Consider the following 14,600-nt stretch of genomic DNA (forward strand, 5'->3'; position numbering starts at 1 on the left):
TATTTTTTTCTTCATTTTCATCGAAAAGTTTTTGCTGTCGAATAACACCATTAAAGTCATCTTAAATTCTTTCCGAAAGTAAATTAAATTGGAAAATAACAATAACTCCGAATATATATTTGGATAATCACAAGCTCTTTCCATCAAAATTAAAAAAAAAAAGTAAAAAGAAAAATTAAATAAATAAACTGATCAATCTTTTTTGCTTCACTTTTTTCTTGATAAATATGTACCCCAAACAAACCATTACAGATAACAGTTATATACATAGCAGATAATATATACCTATATACATATAAATAATTACCATGCATACAATATTTCGAATATCACTTTTAATTGCAATAGTTCCATTTTCTCGTGGTTGGGGATACGACGGTCATGTAGCCGTTTGCAGAATTGCTCAGGCATGTTTTCTATATAACTATATCTATATTTACATTTTTTTCTCGAATATTCGCATTTAAATATTTAACATATTGCAATCAATATTTAACAGGCTCGATTAAATAAAGCGGCTGCAGAAGCTGTAAGAAAACTATTGCCAGCTTCAGCAAAGGGCGATTTAGGAATATTATGCCCGTGGCCCGATCAAATAAGGATGCGTTATCCATGGTCGTCAGCCCTGCATTATGTCAACACCCCTGATAATCTTTGCTCCTATAAATACAAAAGTTTGTATCTCTACTCTATTATATGAATACACATAATTGCATGTAATTTATTTGTGAATTATTAAGTTATTTAATTACATAATGTGATATACGAAGAAAAAAAATTGCTAGATTATTTCGAGTGCGTCAAATGTCGATTTATTACAGGGGATTGTAAGGATACAAATGGAGCCACGGGCAGGTGCGTGACGGGAGCAATCAAGAATTACACGAGTATACTTATGAACTATAAAAAGCCTCGATGTACGTTCATTAATTAAGCAATGTATTATTCCATAATAATTCACTTAATTTAATTTCAGTTTTATTTGTTCATCATGACTAAGGTTTTGTAATGGCCATTTTAATTATCGCAGCTAATCTCACAGAAGCACTGCTTTTCTTGTCCCATTTTATGGGAGACGTTCATCAGGTACGTACAATGTAATGATAAACGACACATTAATATAATTAGTATAATACACTTATATTAAATAATTAAGATTCTAACTAACTACATATTTAATGATCAATGATTTTGTATACATAATGCAGCCAATGCATGTTGGATTTGTGAAAGACAAAGGAGGTAACACGATCAAGGTGAATTGGTTCGGCCAAAAACAAGTCCTGCATCGCGTAAGTTGAATATCTATTATCACATATATATAAAAATTCTTCTTTTACAACCTTAAAAAGAAAAAGAAAAAAAAAAGAACCGAGAAACCCTAATTAAATCCGTCTCGTTCTTTTGATGTTGCAGGTGTGGGATTCCAGTATAATCGCAAAAGCCGAAGGAGGATCCAACCCTTCAAATTTAGATAAATTCATCAAAAATATTCAACATAAAATTCAGGTAAACGCGCATGTATATCGCATAATATATAGCATATATTATAATTTCCTGACATATATTATATGTATTTTCATGGTATATATATATATATAACAATTGCTTGATCAGTACAGAGCCAATGGGCAAATCAAGTTCACAAATGGGAGCCATGCTGCTGTAATCTGAAATCATGCGCAAACATGTACGTAACATAATATAATTACAAAAAAAAAAAAAAAAAAAAACTAAAATTTTGCAATTTTACATTCATAAAATATGAATCTTGAACTCGAAACTTAAGTTAAAAAATATGTAACTAATTTCAGATATGCATTAGAGAGCATTAAAGCTGCTTGTCAGTGGGCTTACAAAGGGGCGAGCTCCGGTTCAACACTCAAAGGTTTCTTTCGATCTTGTCGAATAGATATACGTATAGTATAAGTTTTTCTACTAATATCTGTTCATTATGTATATGTTGTGTACATTTTTATTTAAATAAATGAAATTGCAATAAATTTTGTTGCAGTGGATTACTATGCGACACGACTACCGATCGTGGAGTTGCGATTAGCACAGGCAGGGGTTCGCCTCGCGGCAACTCTTAATCGGATTTTTGGGCATCTCCACTGATTGCAAAAGAGACGGGTTATTCGAGATAGATAAATGCGAAATAATGTGAAATTATTTCATTTCTCTATATCGTAATATTTTCGTTTGTCCAAGGTTTCAAGAAACGTGTTTCTCAAGGAAATAAAAATGTTTGTTGACGAAATAGTTACTGCAGAAATATTGTGATAGTGAATGAAATGCTTATTTTTAAGGTTTCATTTTGATCAAGTGTTCTGATTGTAATGATCGGGCCGATCCTGAAATTTACGAGCCCCTTACCGAGCTTTGAAAAAATGGCCGCTTTATAATTCAATATTATTTAACTTGGCATAAAACAAACAAAAACTCAATCTTCAGTGATAATAGACGAACAAAAGGTTTTGTACATGCTACACTCGGTCAATTACACCGTTAATTCAGTACCATTGATATATATACACATGATAGCGCGCACACACACATGCATATATATTTGCATAATGGGTGATTATTTATATAGATATATAGTGCAAAATCACCGAGTGCAGGAAGATGCATTTCGGCGTTTCGGAAACCGAAACATCAAGACATCTGATGATTGAAATTTGAAGCCCTAATAAATATAACGGGACCCTTATTCTTAACGGGCTTGAGTAATTATATGATTATTGGGCCCGTTGAAGGCCCAATTAGACTTATATCAAACCTAGACCGAAATTAGAAATTCATTTCGATTTTCAAAATTCCGATAATAAGCCCCAAAATCAGCACTTTTCCAAAAATATGGATCTTGAAATCAATTTGAAAATCCCCAAGGAATTAACCATCATATCATTTATATTATATTTCATTTTCCTAAAAAGGAAATTTGGCTTAAATCACGGGATTGTCACATAATTAATTATCTGACCGTTAAGCCCTTTCAATACCCAGGTACTATTATAGCATTTATTTTTTTCATAATTAGCCACAGATATCATAGTCCAAAAAAATATTTATTGTCATTAATTTACCGCACTAGTATATATTTTCTCCACATTTTCTCATCGAAAATAAAAATTTAAAATTTTTAAAAAATGGAGTTGTCCAAATTTCACACACTAACATTCATAGGTGTTCTTCTGTTCTTTATTCCTTTTGCCTATGGTTGGGGTATTGATGGCCATCTCATCGTCTGTAAACTTGCTCAGGTTAAATCTCAACCTTAGTTAGCCACTATATATTTATAATATTATTGTCTCATTTTATTTTCATGGAATTTTTGTCTGATTTTATATATCACTATTCTTTAATTTATTGCAGCAAAGGTTGAGCAATGCAGCGGCAAATGCAGTGTCACAACTTTTGCCGGAATATGCCAATAACGACCTCGGAAGCGTTTGTTCGTGGGCCGATCGCGTTAAGTTCCGTTATCATTGGTCTTCGCCTCTTCATTATATCGATACACCTGATAATCTTTGCACCTATCAGTACAAAAGTAAGCATATTGTATTTTTTTTATATAAAATAATTAAAAAATAAATAAATTGTTTTTTTTTAATAATTATATTTATATGTAGGGGATTGCAAAGATGAAGATGGAATACAAGATAGGTGTGTAGCAGGAGCAATCAACAATTATACAACTCAGCTTCTCACCTATAGCGGCAATTCCGATTCTTTTTCTCAATGTAAATAAATAAAAAATAAAAATAAATAAAATGTATCAATTTTTTTTGTTGAATAATATATGATAATTTAAAATGTATGTTTATAATTGTCAGATAATCTAACAGAAGCCCTTCTATTCCTATCACATTTCATGGGAGATATTCATCAGGTTCACTACCAATATTACTAGCTAATTTCAATTGTAATTTTTGTAATTATCGATATGATTTATTAAAATAAATTTATTTAATTAATCACTCACAGTTTGCATTTAAATTCTGTTGTCGCAGCCTCTACACGTCGGATTTACTTCGGACAGAGGAGCAAACACTATCGATGTGCATTGGTATAGGAGGAAAGAAGTTCTTCATCATGTGAGTTTTATTATTATTAATTTATTATTATTTTTTTTAATTTAAAGAACTTCACTCATCGAAAATTGTACAGGTATGGGATAACAACATTATCGAGACGGAGGAGAAAAGGTTTTACGATTCTAACGTCGATGAAATGATCGATGCACTACAGCAAAACTTAACGGTACATTATTTTCTCCAAATTTTTTATTAAAAAAAAAAACTCGAAAAATCGGTTTCCATTTTACGCCTCTTCTCATAATTCATACATTTTTAACAGACTGTATGGTCTGAACAAGCCAAGGGATGGGAGGCCTGTAGTAAGACAGTGTGCCCAGATCAGTAAGTTTAATTAAAAACAATTACCAAATTAATCAACACTAATGAATTCTACGAAAATCGAGTTCTAATTTTTTATTCAATTTTGCCATAGGTATGCATCTGAAGGTATTAAAGCAGCCTGTGATTGGGCTTACAAAGGAGTTGATGAAGATTCTGTTCTTGAAGGTACATTTTTTTCCTAAGCCAATTTATCTCTATGTAATAAAATTCATTTTTTTTTTACTTGTAATAATTATTAACATAATTAATCACAAAATTTGCAGATGATTACTTCCTGTCTCGTAGAGCAGTTGTTAATCTGCGGCTGGTTCAGGGTGGGGTCCGCTTGGCGGCGACTCTTAACCGTATATTTGGATGATCGAATTACATTTCTGCCCTTGATTAACCAAATGAAGTTATGTGTATAAACCTTCTGTTATGCAATAAGTTTGGAGGAATTTCGCCTATATTGATTATTTATTTTCTCTGGTTGTAAAAATCGCTGGTGATGCTCGTTAGTCTAATTCGAGAAATTAAAATCGAGAAAATTAACTAATTATCACAAATTAAGTCGCGAGAAGTAAACGACGTAATTTTTTTGCATTACACAGTCCACCTTGTAAAGAGTAAAATTATCCTATTACTTCAACTGCAAACTCAACAGATTTTGAATTCATATTAAATGTTACCAAAAAAAATATATAAAATCAATTCGCTTCTTCATTGCGAATGAACTGAACGAACTTAGATCTCATCTCTGTAGGAATACGAACAGGACGATAGTTTTTATCGAGGCAAACTGCTGTAGCTCTAGCCTCCAATATTGGCTTGGGAAAAAAAAATACAAATTTCAAAAAATTCGAATATTAAGATCATCTATTTAAAAAGGCTTCGTTTTCATATATTAAATCGGAAATTGAGTTAGGAGGGTGGAAAATATACGATACCTCTAAAGTAGGAATCTTGTAGATGAAATGCTCGAAGAACAATCGAACGGCAGAAGAATCGGATAACCTCACTTTCACAACAAACCTATCTCCACTCTGTATTATGACAATATATATAAATAAAGAAATTAGCAAGAAACTTAGTTAATAAATAAACATATGTTTATAGAATATTACAGATGTACCCTCAAAGGTGCGAGAAACTTGAGCGATAATTCGGTTAAGGCCAATGCATCTCCGGTTCGAGCAACGGCATCTGCATTTATACCAATCCTCTCCAAAAGTTCGTGACGACCTTTTTTATGTACACGGAATTTTGGCATAAATGTCATTTTTGTAGAATTTTCAATTTTGTATCATATTGTATATAAGTAATAATAAAAATAAATGAGCAAAATAAAGCAGTCTCACTCACCATGTTGACAGTAACTTGCATAAATTGCATTATTTACGACACCGTATTGATCCAGTTCGTAGTCTCGTACTTTGAGTTCGATTTCATGGAATCCCTTCATTCTGAAAATAAACATGTCTTAAATTAAATAAATTGAATATAAAATGGAATATTCAAGAATCTGAAACCAACATTTTGACAAGTTAATAAGAAGACCATAAAATTTTAAAATTGAATACTGAGTTGACTCACCAGAACAATTGATAATATGGGGGAAATAGAAAAAGATTTGAAAATACCCTTTGCCACCTGTAAAGTCAAATGCAGCAGCGTTGCAGGTTTGCATCCGGGATGAGGACAAACTCAGACGGGGCAGCCGGAAATTACGCCGGGAAATCGCCGGAAATTTTGAAGAGGGACAGGAGAAAGGGAAAGTGGTGGAGAGGTAGGCACGTGATCTCCGGAAGGTCACGTGAGCGCCGGGATTGACGAAACAGTGAGACATTTTACTTAACGAGTGGGGTAATTTTTTTGTAGAAGGTTGAGAGATTCGGAGAAATTAAAAATGGCTGCAATTTCTTGATTATTGACGTTAAGGTTTATGCTAACGGTGTTATCGACTGTTAACGGCTCTTCCTTTTGCGCTGTTACTTCTCTCTCACGTGCTTGGCGTGGGCCAATTAGGGACACCTACTAAATGCTTAATTCAACATTGGACCCTCGAAAATATTAATAGCACTACGCACCCACGAAACACAATAAATCATGCATAATGCAGTCCGAATATATTTTAAAACTAATGAATGTAATTTAATATTTTTAGTATTATTTCTTTAGTATGTCAAATGTCAAATCAAAAATTTTATATTCATTCACCAATTATTTTGAAAATAAAAGGTGCAAAAATTAAAATACATTTCATCAACATATTTAAAAATATATTTTTTATCACAAAAAATATTTAAAAAAACAAATAAATAAATAAAAATAGCTATTTTGTTATCAAGTTATTTTAAAATACAATTTCTTCCAACGATTTCTACCAAATACTTTCACCAATTACACTAAAAGTATCATCAATCTAATAATTCAATGAGAAAATTTTAATTTATTTTTGGTAGTAAAAGATTTTCTTAAGTAATTCGTTGTGATTTTTTTTCCAGCACTTATGCTCGAAATTAGGTTGGAGGTTTCTATAACAATTTAATTTGTTCTTTTGCACCCTAGGAAAAAAAAAAATCAATAAACAAATGAAATTGCCCTAATTAATTTAAAATATTCAATTCATGGAGTACTGCGAATGATTGATTGTATTTCGAGGGTGCAAAGTGCTAATTATATTTTTTAAGGGTGTAAAGTGCCAAAATGCTTTTAAGGGTGCGAAATGGATTAAGCCCCTATTAAATGGGTAATTTGCATCGACCCTTGAACTATAGTTATTTGTCAACTATACCCCAAAAATTTTAAATACAGAAATTAAAATGATAGCCCAATAGAAGGCGTAGTATGGAATTAAATGATAGCCCAATAGAAGGCGTAGGATGGAATTAAAAAATTAAAAAGGATAGGCAAATAGGGAGGCCTAATATGAAATTATTATAAATGTGGCCTTCATTTATTTCATCATTATTAATTATTATCATAGACATCTATATGTTGTACTTCTTCATTGAATCTATAACAAAATAGTGGACTTTTCAATCCACCTTAAGACATATTACATTGTCGACCGATATCTCAATTGGATCAATTATTGGACGAATATGAATAATAATAAACAAGACTTACATACAATTCCATGGCCACATGAAAAGTGTTTTTTTTTTATTTAATGAATAAATAATAATAATAAAAAAAATCCAAATTTGATTAAAAGACAGAATCAATTTATATTGGTAGACCTACTACTCAATTAAGAAAAAAGGAAAATTTCTTTTTCTTTTTTATCTTGGTTTATCGAAATAAACTAATTTACAATATCACCACACCAATAATTGATTTTTTTTCGACAAATAAACCCACAATATCACATATGTGCACTAGGTAAATCTAATTTTCGGGCAATAGATACTGAGCTACACGAGGGATAAATCTTACAGGCATATCAACTACTTCGATCTTAAAAATACTAATAGAAGAAATCGAACTCGAACCATTGGACCCCAACACTCTCTTATTTCACCAACTGCAGTCAAAGACTGTAATTACGACAATATTTGATTCTCGTCTTATCTTTAACTTTAGTTATATCAAATTTCGCATCGTTTCTCGTTTTTCCTCCCCACACATGAATTGACCCCACTTTAATTTCCAACCCCCACCTCAAAGCTCCATAATTTGAGCTATGTGGTCACTTTGTATGTACTTCCTTTTGCCTTTGGCACAAATTGGATAATTATCTAAAAGTTTTATTTGACAACTTGGGGAATTTATTTGTGAAAAGTTGAAATGAAGAATTTATGCACTAGATATGTGGATTAGATGTCTCAAGTGTCATACTTGTAATCACATAGGATATTAGAATGTATTTTATAATCTATGGCACTCAATAGGTGTACACTAGCCAAGTGTATAATATTTACGGTAAAGAAGAAGAAATCTGCAATCAACTATTTATATAGCATATTATATTGAATGAACATTCATTCTCGTGCAATAGTTTGTAAACCATATCAGAAATTAAAGTATTTAATTCTGATAAATTTAACTTAAAAAGCCTAAGCCTTGACAAGGAGATTCGAAAGCTGGTCTTTTACTTGCTCTTTTTTACTCTACCAACTACGTCAGCTTCTGAAGTAATTTACGTTCTAATTACATATATACTTATACAAAGTTTATATATGATGAATATGTGTCAATGGATGATATATTCTTGTTAGATAACACTAGTCACTACCCTAAATCTACCTAGTTAATTAGCATCCATCGTCTTAAACTCTTAATTTTTCAGCCATATCAAAATCACCATCAGATATATTTAGATAATTAATTAATTAATTATACTCCTTTTTTGAAAATGAAGGAGCCTAGTTTGACCCGACAAGGATTATTAAACGAAATCTAGTTGCAAGAATGCATGAAATGTTACTCTCATTTAATATTTTTTTAAATATAAATTTATATTCGAAACGACTTATTTATTTCGACAAGGAAAAACGATATCTAGAAAATCAAAATGTATTTTACGTCGTCAAAAAAAAAAAATTAAATAAATAAATAAAAATAAAAAATAAAAATTATATATATATATATATATATATATATATATATATATATATATATATATATATATATATATATATATATATATATATATATATATATATATATATTGCCGTTATTTATATTTTATAGTGAATATTATTCCATATTAATGTATCTACTCTAAATGAGCTTAGGCTTAGGGGTGTAAATGAGACGAGCCGGCTCGCGAGCTTCCGGAGCTTGCTCGAAAAAAGCTCGTACTTGAGCTCACGAGCCCGAGCTTTTCGACGAGTCGAGCTTGAGCTTCATTTCAGTTGTTCGACAGCTCGCGAGCCGGCTCGCGAGCTACCTTTTTTTCTATATATTTTTAATACACATATTAATAATATATAATAATGGATATTATTAATAATAAATAAAAAAGGAATAATATTATTTTTCTAATTGAAAAAATAAATTTGATGGATGGATTATAGGCTCCTTAGAAACACAACGAGCTCGAGCTCGAGCTGAAAATTATAGGCTCCTCGAGCTCGAGCCTTGACGAGCTCGGCTCGTTTACACCCCTACTTAGGCTCGTTAAGCTCAATAATATATATATATATATATATATATATATATATATATATATATATATATATATATATATATATATATATATATATATATATATATATAAAGATTAAAGGACTCCAAAACTAAATTCAAATCAATTGGAAAATGAAATTTTACTTGTCCCACATCGATTACCGACCAAAAATTCTTTATCAAACACAGTTATAAATACAAGTATACAACATCAATTTCACAACGTGTTTTTGGCGCCAAAGACTAAATGTGTGTAATCACACATTTTCATTACCTAGTTTAGCTAAACCCAACTACCATGACGTACATTATTTGTCGGTATATAAATTAGATATGTTGTAAATATTTTCCAAATTAAATGGGTATTTATTTGCGGTAATAATTGCATATGAGAAAGGTAATAATTGCATATGAGAAATCCCAATTTATATATTTAGAGTAGACATGAAAATCTTGGAAGGAATGTATACTTATCAAACAAACAAATGAATAATCCCACGTTTTTTTTTATTTCAAAACGTAACAAACTAGTCAATCACGTATCTTTGCCTCGAAATTCCATTAAAACGAAGAAACAAATAATTCACTCCCTTTTGCGGTTTCGTAGATGCTACACCTACACCTGGTAGTACTTTTCAGCGAGTGTAGCATCTCATAAACCCGTATTGCGTATAAATAACACGTGATATTTTATTTGACATGTTACCACCGTCTCATATAATAGGTTAAACTATTTAAAAAATAGAATTATTTCATATTTATTACATATAATAGTAATTTAAACTCATTATATATAATATTTTTTTATGCATACAATTCAATTGCTCAACAGCCTTTTTATGTTTACAACACAAAACATAAATCCATCCTTTGAATAGGACAAACACAAAGAGCATGCAACTTGGCTACTCATCTCTCACGCCAATAATTCCAATTTATGAGTACTTTTCCTTTTTATTTAATTTATTTTCCTTAAAACCATCTATTTTCGCAATTTAATTGTAATCAAATTTAACCTTAAAAAATAGAGATTAATTAGCAAGATTCTTTATTTACTTGATTTGAAATAATAGTGGGGGGTGGAGTTTCCGCAGACTTAGATGCTCACTCAAAGAGTACTACTCTTCTTTAATTTCATGATTCCACATTGTACTAAGTTCTAACCACCTTTTAAATCAAATCAAAATTAAATTCTATGTGGGATAAATCATTAATGCCTCAAAATAAATTAAAATGCCCCACTTTTTTTTTTTTCTTTTTTTCTTTTTGTAATAAAAAAAATCAATTTTCATTTTTCTATAAAATTATTGTGGTGACAACTACTATAAATCACTTGTGGGATTAATTTAAGTTTGACTCAAACTTTCAAACTACACAACTTCCTCTCTCTCTCTCTCTCTCTCTCTCTCTCTCTCTCTCTCTCTCTCTCTCTCTCTCTCTCTCTCTCTCTCTCTTCTTTTTTGGCTATCATTTTCGATATCATAATCATGAATACAAAAGGTAGGTTAAATAATCCAAAATCAAAAAAATTATATGATGATTCTGATAATAAAAGTGATCATGAAGAGCTAAGAAGGGGGCCGTGGACCCTTGAAGAAGACAATCTTCTAATTCAGTATATACGTTCCCATGGTGAAGGCAGCTGGAATTCCTCCGCCAGATTTGCAGGTAATTAATTAATTATTCTTCAATATATATATTTCACACACGTGCCTAATTAATATTAATATTGGATTAATAAAACCTTAAAAAAAAACATTGTTTTTTTTTTTTAAATGAAAGGGCTAAAGAGAACAGGGAAAAGCTGCAGGCTGAGATGGTTGAATTATTTGAAGCCGGATATAAAGCGCGGGAACCTCAGTTTACAAGAACAGCTCTTGATTCTTGAACTCCATTCCAAATGGGGAAACAGGTGTGTGTGTGTGTGTGTATATATATATTATTTAATAATAATGATGACGTGTACGATATTGATCAGGTGGTCGAAAATAGCGCAGCATTTACCGGGGAGAACGGATAATGAAATAAAGAATTACTGGAGGACTAGGGTTCAGAAACAGGCACGCCAGCTGAAAGTTGATTCCAACAGCAAGAAGTTTCTAGAAGCTATTCGAATGTTCTGGATGCCGAGATTGTTGGAGAAAATGCAACAAGACACGTCATCGTCTTCTTCCTCCATAGAAACTCAAAAACATGCAGCAATATCAGAAGCAAAAGCAGAAGCAGAAGCAGAAGCACCACCCTTTTCACCAGTTTCCAAACAGCCCACTACCACCAATAATAATAATAATAATATTAATAATAATAATAATATTATTATTAATTCAGAGGACAATAATTACTATGTGGGATTCCCAAATTATGAGACGATGATGGAAGAGTTGGAATTGGAGGAGGCGGCCCAGGGTAATACTCTACTCTGCGGGCGACACGTGTTGCAGAATGATTGGTTTGGGGAAGAAGACTTGGGGAGTAGTACTACTTCTTTTTGGAACACTGATGAATTATGGCAAAATTCAAAAGGGTGGTAGGGCCAAGAAAATTAATATTATTGAGATAATTTATTAATATATCTTCATTTAATAATGTGACTAGATTTTTCATTTCTATGTTTTTTGTGTTGTTGATTGTTCTTATTTATTTATTTGTCATCAGCGTTTTAAGGAACCACAACTTACAATTTTTGAATTAAAGATACAATAGTGAATGTTTTAATAAAAAGAATTCCAATATTTTGGATAAAAATAATAATATTGAAAATAATGTTAACGAGGAGATCAAAGGTTTAGTCAATTAATGAGAACAAAGTTGGAATTGTGATAACTTCAAAGTTTGAAAAGTAAAGGTGTAGACTAGTGACCTATGGATGAAGAGTTGAAAAGTTCCTTTCCTTGGAATTTGTCGATAGAAAAAAATAACAGATTTGATGATTTTGAATCGTAGATCTATAAAAAGAATTATTCACTATAATTATACTAAACGCATATAAACATTGATGTATGTATGTATTTATTATGTGCAAATCAATAATTCAAAATTATTTTATAATACATCAGATGCAACATCTACAAAACACTTATTACGGTTACAATATCATAATCAACTACATCAAATGGAATAATGGATAAGATGCAATTCTCAACCAAAAGGTGAAATAGTGGCTCTAATAAGTGGGCTTATCGACTAGCACCAATTATGCAATGGTTGACATTTCTTAAAAAAAAAATACAACCTTATACTACTCGAGTTTAAATTAATTACTAAATATAGAAATATGATTATGTAATCTTATTCTCATCAAAACACAAAACCACAAAAATGTAAAAGCGACAAATTAAGTACTCGTGGTTTTCAACTTTACATTGATAATGGGATTTATTTACTATTTATTCCGTCTGTTCCACAATAATTATCTATTTTTAAAAATATTTTGTTTTATATTGTCTTATCACTTCACATTTTCAATACTGCAATGATAAAAGTTATTTTAGTCCATTTTTATGTGTGTTGTTTTCTAAAATCAATAAAAAGAGACACATATTTAGAAATGCACGAAGAAGTGAATAATTATTCGCATATTTAAGAATTATTATTATTATTATCATTACAAGAAGAAAAGTACGAGCACAAGGTATTATTTTTTTTTTTTTTTTTTTGATAATGCAGGAACCCGCAGCCAACCATATAGGTGCACTGGGTAAACCTACACTCTCGTATAATAGCTTGCAAACCATACGAGAGATGTAAACCACACTAGGCTAACCATGTGTGACAAGCTCGACCTAGCGACCGTTGGCAAGGGGATTCGAACTTGGGTCAATTGACCCAAGCTCTCTTGCTCCAACCGCTAGGCCACCCTTGCGGGTGACAACGAGCACAAGGTATTATTGTACTATAAAAGATGATGTTAATAAGGATGTGATATTTGAGCATCCTAGCATGGTCACATCATTAAAAAGAAATAGTTATCCTAATTCCTGTGGGCATGTGATCACAAACATGCTAAGGTTTTCATGTGAAAGGTGAATATTAACTTTTGAAAGAATATAATATATACCTTCCCTTACATTGAACTTACATCAAATCAATCATTTGATTCTTAAATTCTTTCTTTTCAAAAACATCATATGTCACGCGCAACTAAACATGGATCGGGTGATGCTAGTGGGTTACAATTGTTTTCTTTTTTTTTTCAAGAATATATTTAGCAATATATATATTTAAATTTTTGGAAGTGTTTTTTGAAGGTTATTTTGGGAAATTTACTTTGAGAAAAATGAGAACTTTAAGCTAATGTATTCTCGGCAATGTTTCGTCTCTTCCCATCTCATTTTTTATTTTTATTTTTTTCCGCAAAATGAATTCGTGTTTGTTAAGTTGTTCGTAAAATTCCAACACAATTTTAAAAATTTTTCTTTACCTCTAGACATGATTTGATTATTACTGTAAAAAGTGAAAAAAAAAATACGGAGATGGGGCCATTGGGATAGGTGTTTGCTTGAAAATCAAGGCCGAGGCCCAAAATTGTAATATTAGAATGCCAATTGAAAGTGGAGATGGGCCCATTGGGCCAATAAATCATGCTGGGCTCTTGGAATCAGCCAACAATTATTACAGCCTCGTTTGGTTTATAGGACTACATTATGTACATCCTGCAAATAATTTTTCAGACAAGTTGATATCTGAAAGCTTGACCGCGTGCAATCTCGAGCGATCGATCTTCAAACAAATTTGGTCTCATTGCCCAGAGTAATTGTTTCGTACCAAATAATAGGGCAGTAATTTTCCACACAAGGCCATTTGTGAACTCCCACTATGATGCCCGAGATAAATTTTAGTATGATGGTTCTATCGATTGATCGATCGGTCGAGCTCTCCTCAGATTAAATAAGTACACTATATTTATATAGTAAAATTAAAAAAAAAATGCCCATGATCCGAGAACAAAGATGTACTTTGTTTGGACATGAAAAATAAAATGGTAAAATGCAGAGATGTGTCAGAGGAAATGAAATGTTGGAAGAAATGCCAAATATGTAACCCAAAGAAAATGTGATTAGAGGG

The 14,600-nt window shown here is 31.3% G+C and overlaps 4 protein-coding genes across 5 annotated transcripts; 3 read left to right on the top strand and 1 right to left on the bottom strand.

Annotated features, from left to right (window-relative positions):
* The first annotated feature begins 262 nt into the window (after positions 1-262).
* On the top strand, positions 263-2,417 carry LOC105965948 (endonuclease 2). The gene is made up of 9 exons (XM_088818232.1): positions 263-407; positions 500-674; positions 822-917; positions 1,031-1,086; positions 1,209-1,292; positions 1,417-1,509; positions 1,623-1,690; positions 1,815-1,888; positions 2,015-2,417. Exons 1-9 carry the CDS (start codon positions 309-311, stop codon positions 2,116-2,118), a joined length of 849 nt encoding a protein of 282 aa, XP_088674358.1. The 5' UTR covers positions 263-308; the 3' UTR covers positions 2,119-2,417.
* A 665-nt stretch (positions 2,418-3,082) lies between these two features.
* LOC148770404 (endonuclease 2-like) lies at positions 3,083-4,870 on the top strand. Its single transcript, XM_088818487.1, has 9 exons — positions 3,083-3,266; positions 3,379-3,553; positions 3,636-3,746; positions 3,840-3,895; positions 4,017-4,100; positions 4,174-4,266; positions 4,363-4,424; positions 4,516-4,589; positions 4,688-4,870. The coding sequence occupies exons 1-9, from the start codon at positions 3,153-3,155 to the stop codon at positions 4,780-4,782; spliced, it is 864 nt and encodes a 287-aa protein (XP_088674613.1). The 5' UTR covers positions 3,083-3,152; the 3' UTR covers positions 4,783-4,870.
* On the bottom strand, positions 4,201-6,396 carry LOC105966237 (acyl-acyl carrier protein thioesterase TE3, chloroplastic). Of its 2 annotated transcripts, none has more exons than XM_088818488.1 (5): positions 6,044-6,396; positions 5,766-5,866; positions 5,536-5,645; positions 5,351-5,446; positions 4,201-4,397 (listed from the first exon to the last, which is right to left on the bottom strand). In XM_088818488.1, the coding sequence occupies exons 1-5, from the start codon at positions 6,247-6,249 to the stop codon at positions 4,356-4,358; spliced, it is 555 nt and encodes a 184-aa protein (XP_088674614.1). In that variant the 5' UTR covers positions 6,250-6,396; the 3' UTR covers positions 4,201-4,355. The 2 variants fall into 2 exon arrangements, with proteins under 2 accessions (XP_088674614.1, XP_012846258.1); XM_012990804.2 differs by lacking the exon at positions 4,201-4,397 and adding an exon at positions 4,952-5,230.
* A 4,523-nt stretch (positions 6,397-10,919) lies between these two features.
* Positions 10,920-13,382, top strand: LOC105965949 (transcription factor MYB62). The gene is made up of 4 exons (XM_088818489.1): positions 10,920-11,204; positions 11,319-11,448; positions 11,515-12,063; positions 13,203-13,382. Exons 1-4 carry the CDS (start codon positions 11,024-11,026, stop codon positions 13,222-13,224), a joined length of 882 nt encoding a protein of 293 aa, XP_088674615.1. The 5' UTR covers positions 10,920-11,023; the 3' UTR covers positions 13,225-13,382.
* The last annotated feature ends 1,218 nt before the right edge of the window (positions 13,383-14,600 follow it).

Source organism: Erythranthe guttata, chromosome 5 (genome assembly GCF_056151865.1).
Source record: "Erythranthe guttata isolate IM_541 chromosome 5, IM_541, whole genome shotgun sequence".
In the NCBI taxonomy this organism is placed as follows: domain Eukaryota; kingdom Viridiplantae; phylum Streptophyta; class Magnoliopsida; order Lamiales; family Phrymaceae; genus Erythranthe; species Erythranthe guttata.

Bases quoted from the DNA above. Each gene is read 5' to 3' on its own strand.
- LOC105965948 (XM_088818232.1), top strand. From the start codon at position 309: ATGCATACAATATTTCGAATATCACTTTTAATTGCAATAGTTCCATTT. The intron at 1,293-1,416 runs GTAAGTTGAATA...TTGATGTTGCAG, and splicing joins AAAAACAAGTCCTGCATCGC to GTGTGGGATTCCAGTATAAT. The intron at 1,510-1,622 runs GTAAACGCGCAT...TGATCAGTACAG, and splicing joins ATATTCAACATAAAATTCAG to AGCCAATGGGCAAATCAAGT.
- LOC148770404 (XM_088818487.1), top strand. From the start codon at position 3,153: ATGGAGTTGTCCAAATTTCACACACTAACATTCATAGGTGTTCTTCTG. The intron at 3,896-4,016 runs GTTCACTACCAA...CTGTTGTCGCAG, and splicing joins TCATGGGAGATATTCATCAG to CCTCTACACGTCGGATTTAC. The intron at 4,267-4,362 runs GTACATTATTTT...CATTTTTAACAG, and splicing joins CACTACAGCAAAACTTAACG to ACTGTATGGTCTGAACAAGC.
- LOC105966237 (XM_012990804.2), bottom strand. From the start codon at position 6,249: ATGTCTCACTGTTTCGTCAATCCCGGCGCTCACGTGACCTTCCGGAGA. The intron at 5,646-5,765 runs GTGAGTGAGACT...TACATAAAAAAG, and splicing joins TGCAAGTTACTGTCAACATG to GTCGTCACGAACTTTTGGAG. The intron at 5,447-5,535 runs GTACATCTGTAA...GTCATAATACAG, and splicing joins AGTTTCTCGCACCTTTGAGG to AGTGGAGATAGGTTTGTTGT.
- LOC105965949 (XM_088818489.1), top strand. From the start codon at position 11,024: ATGAATACAAAAGGTAGGTTAAATAATCCAAAATCAAAAAAATTATAT. The intron at 11,449-11,514 runs GTGTGTGTGTGT...GATATTGATCAG, and splicing joins CATTCCAAATGGGGAAACAG to GTGGTCGAAAATAGCGCAGC. The intron at 12,064-13,202 runs GTAGGGCCAAGA...TTGATAATGCAG, and splicing joins TGGCAAAATTCAAAAGGGTG to GAACCCGCAGCCAACCATAT.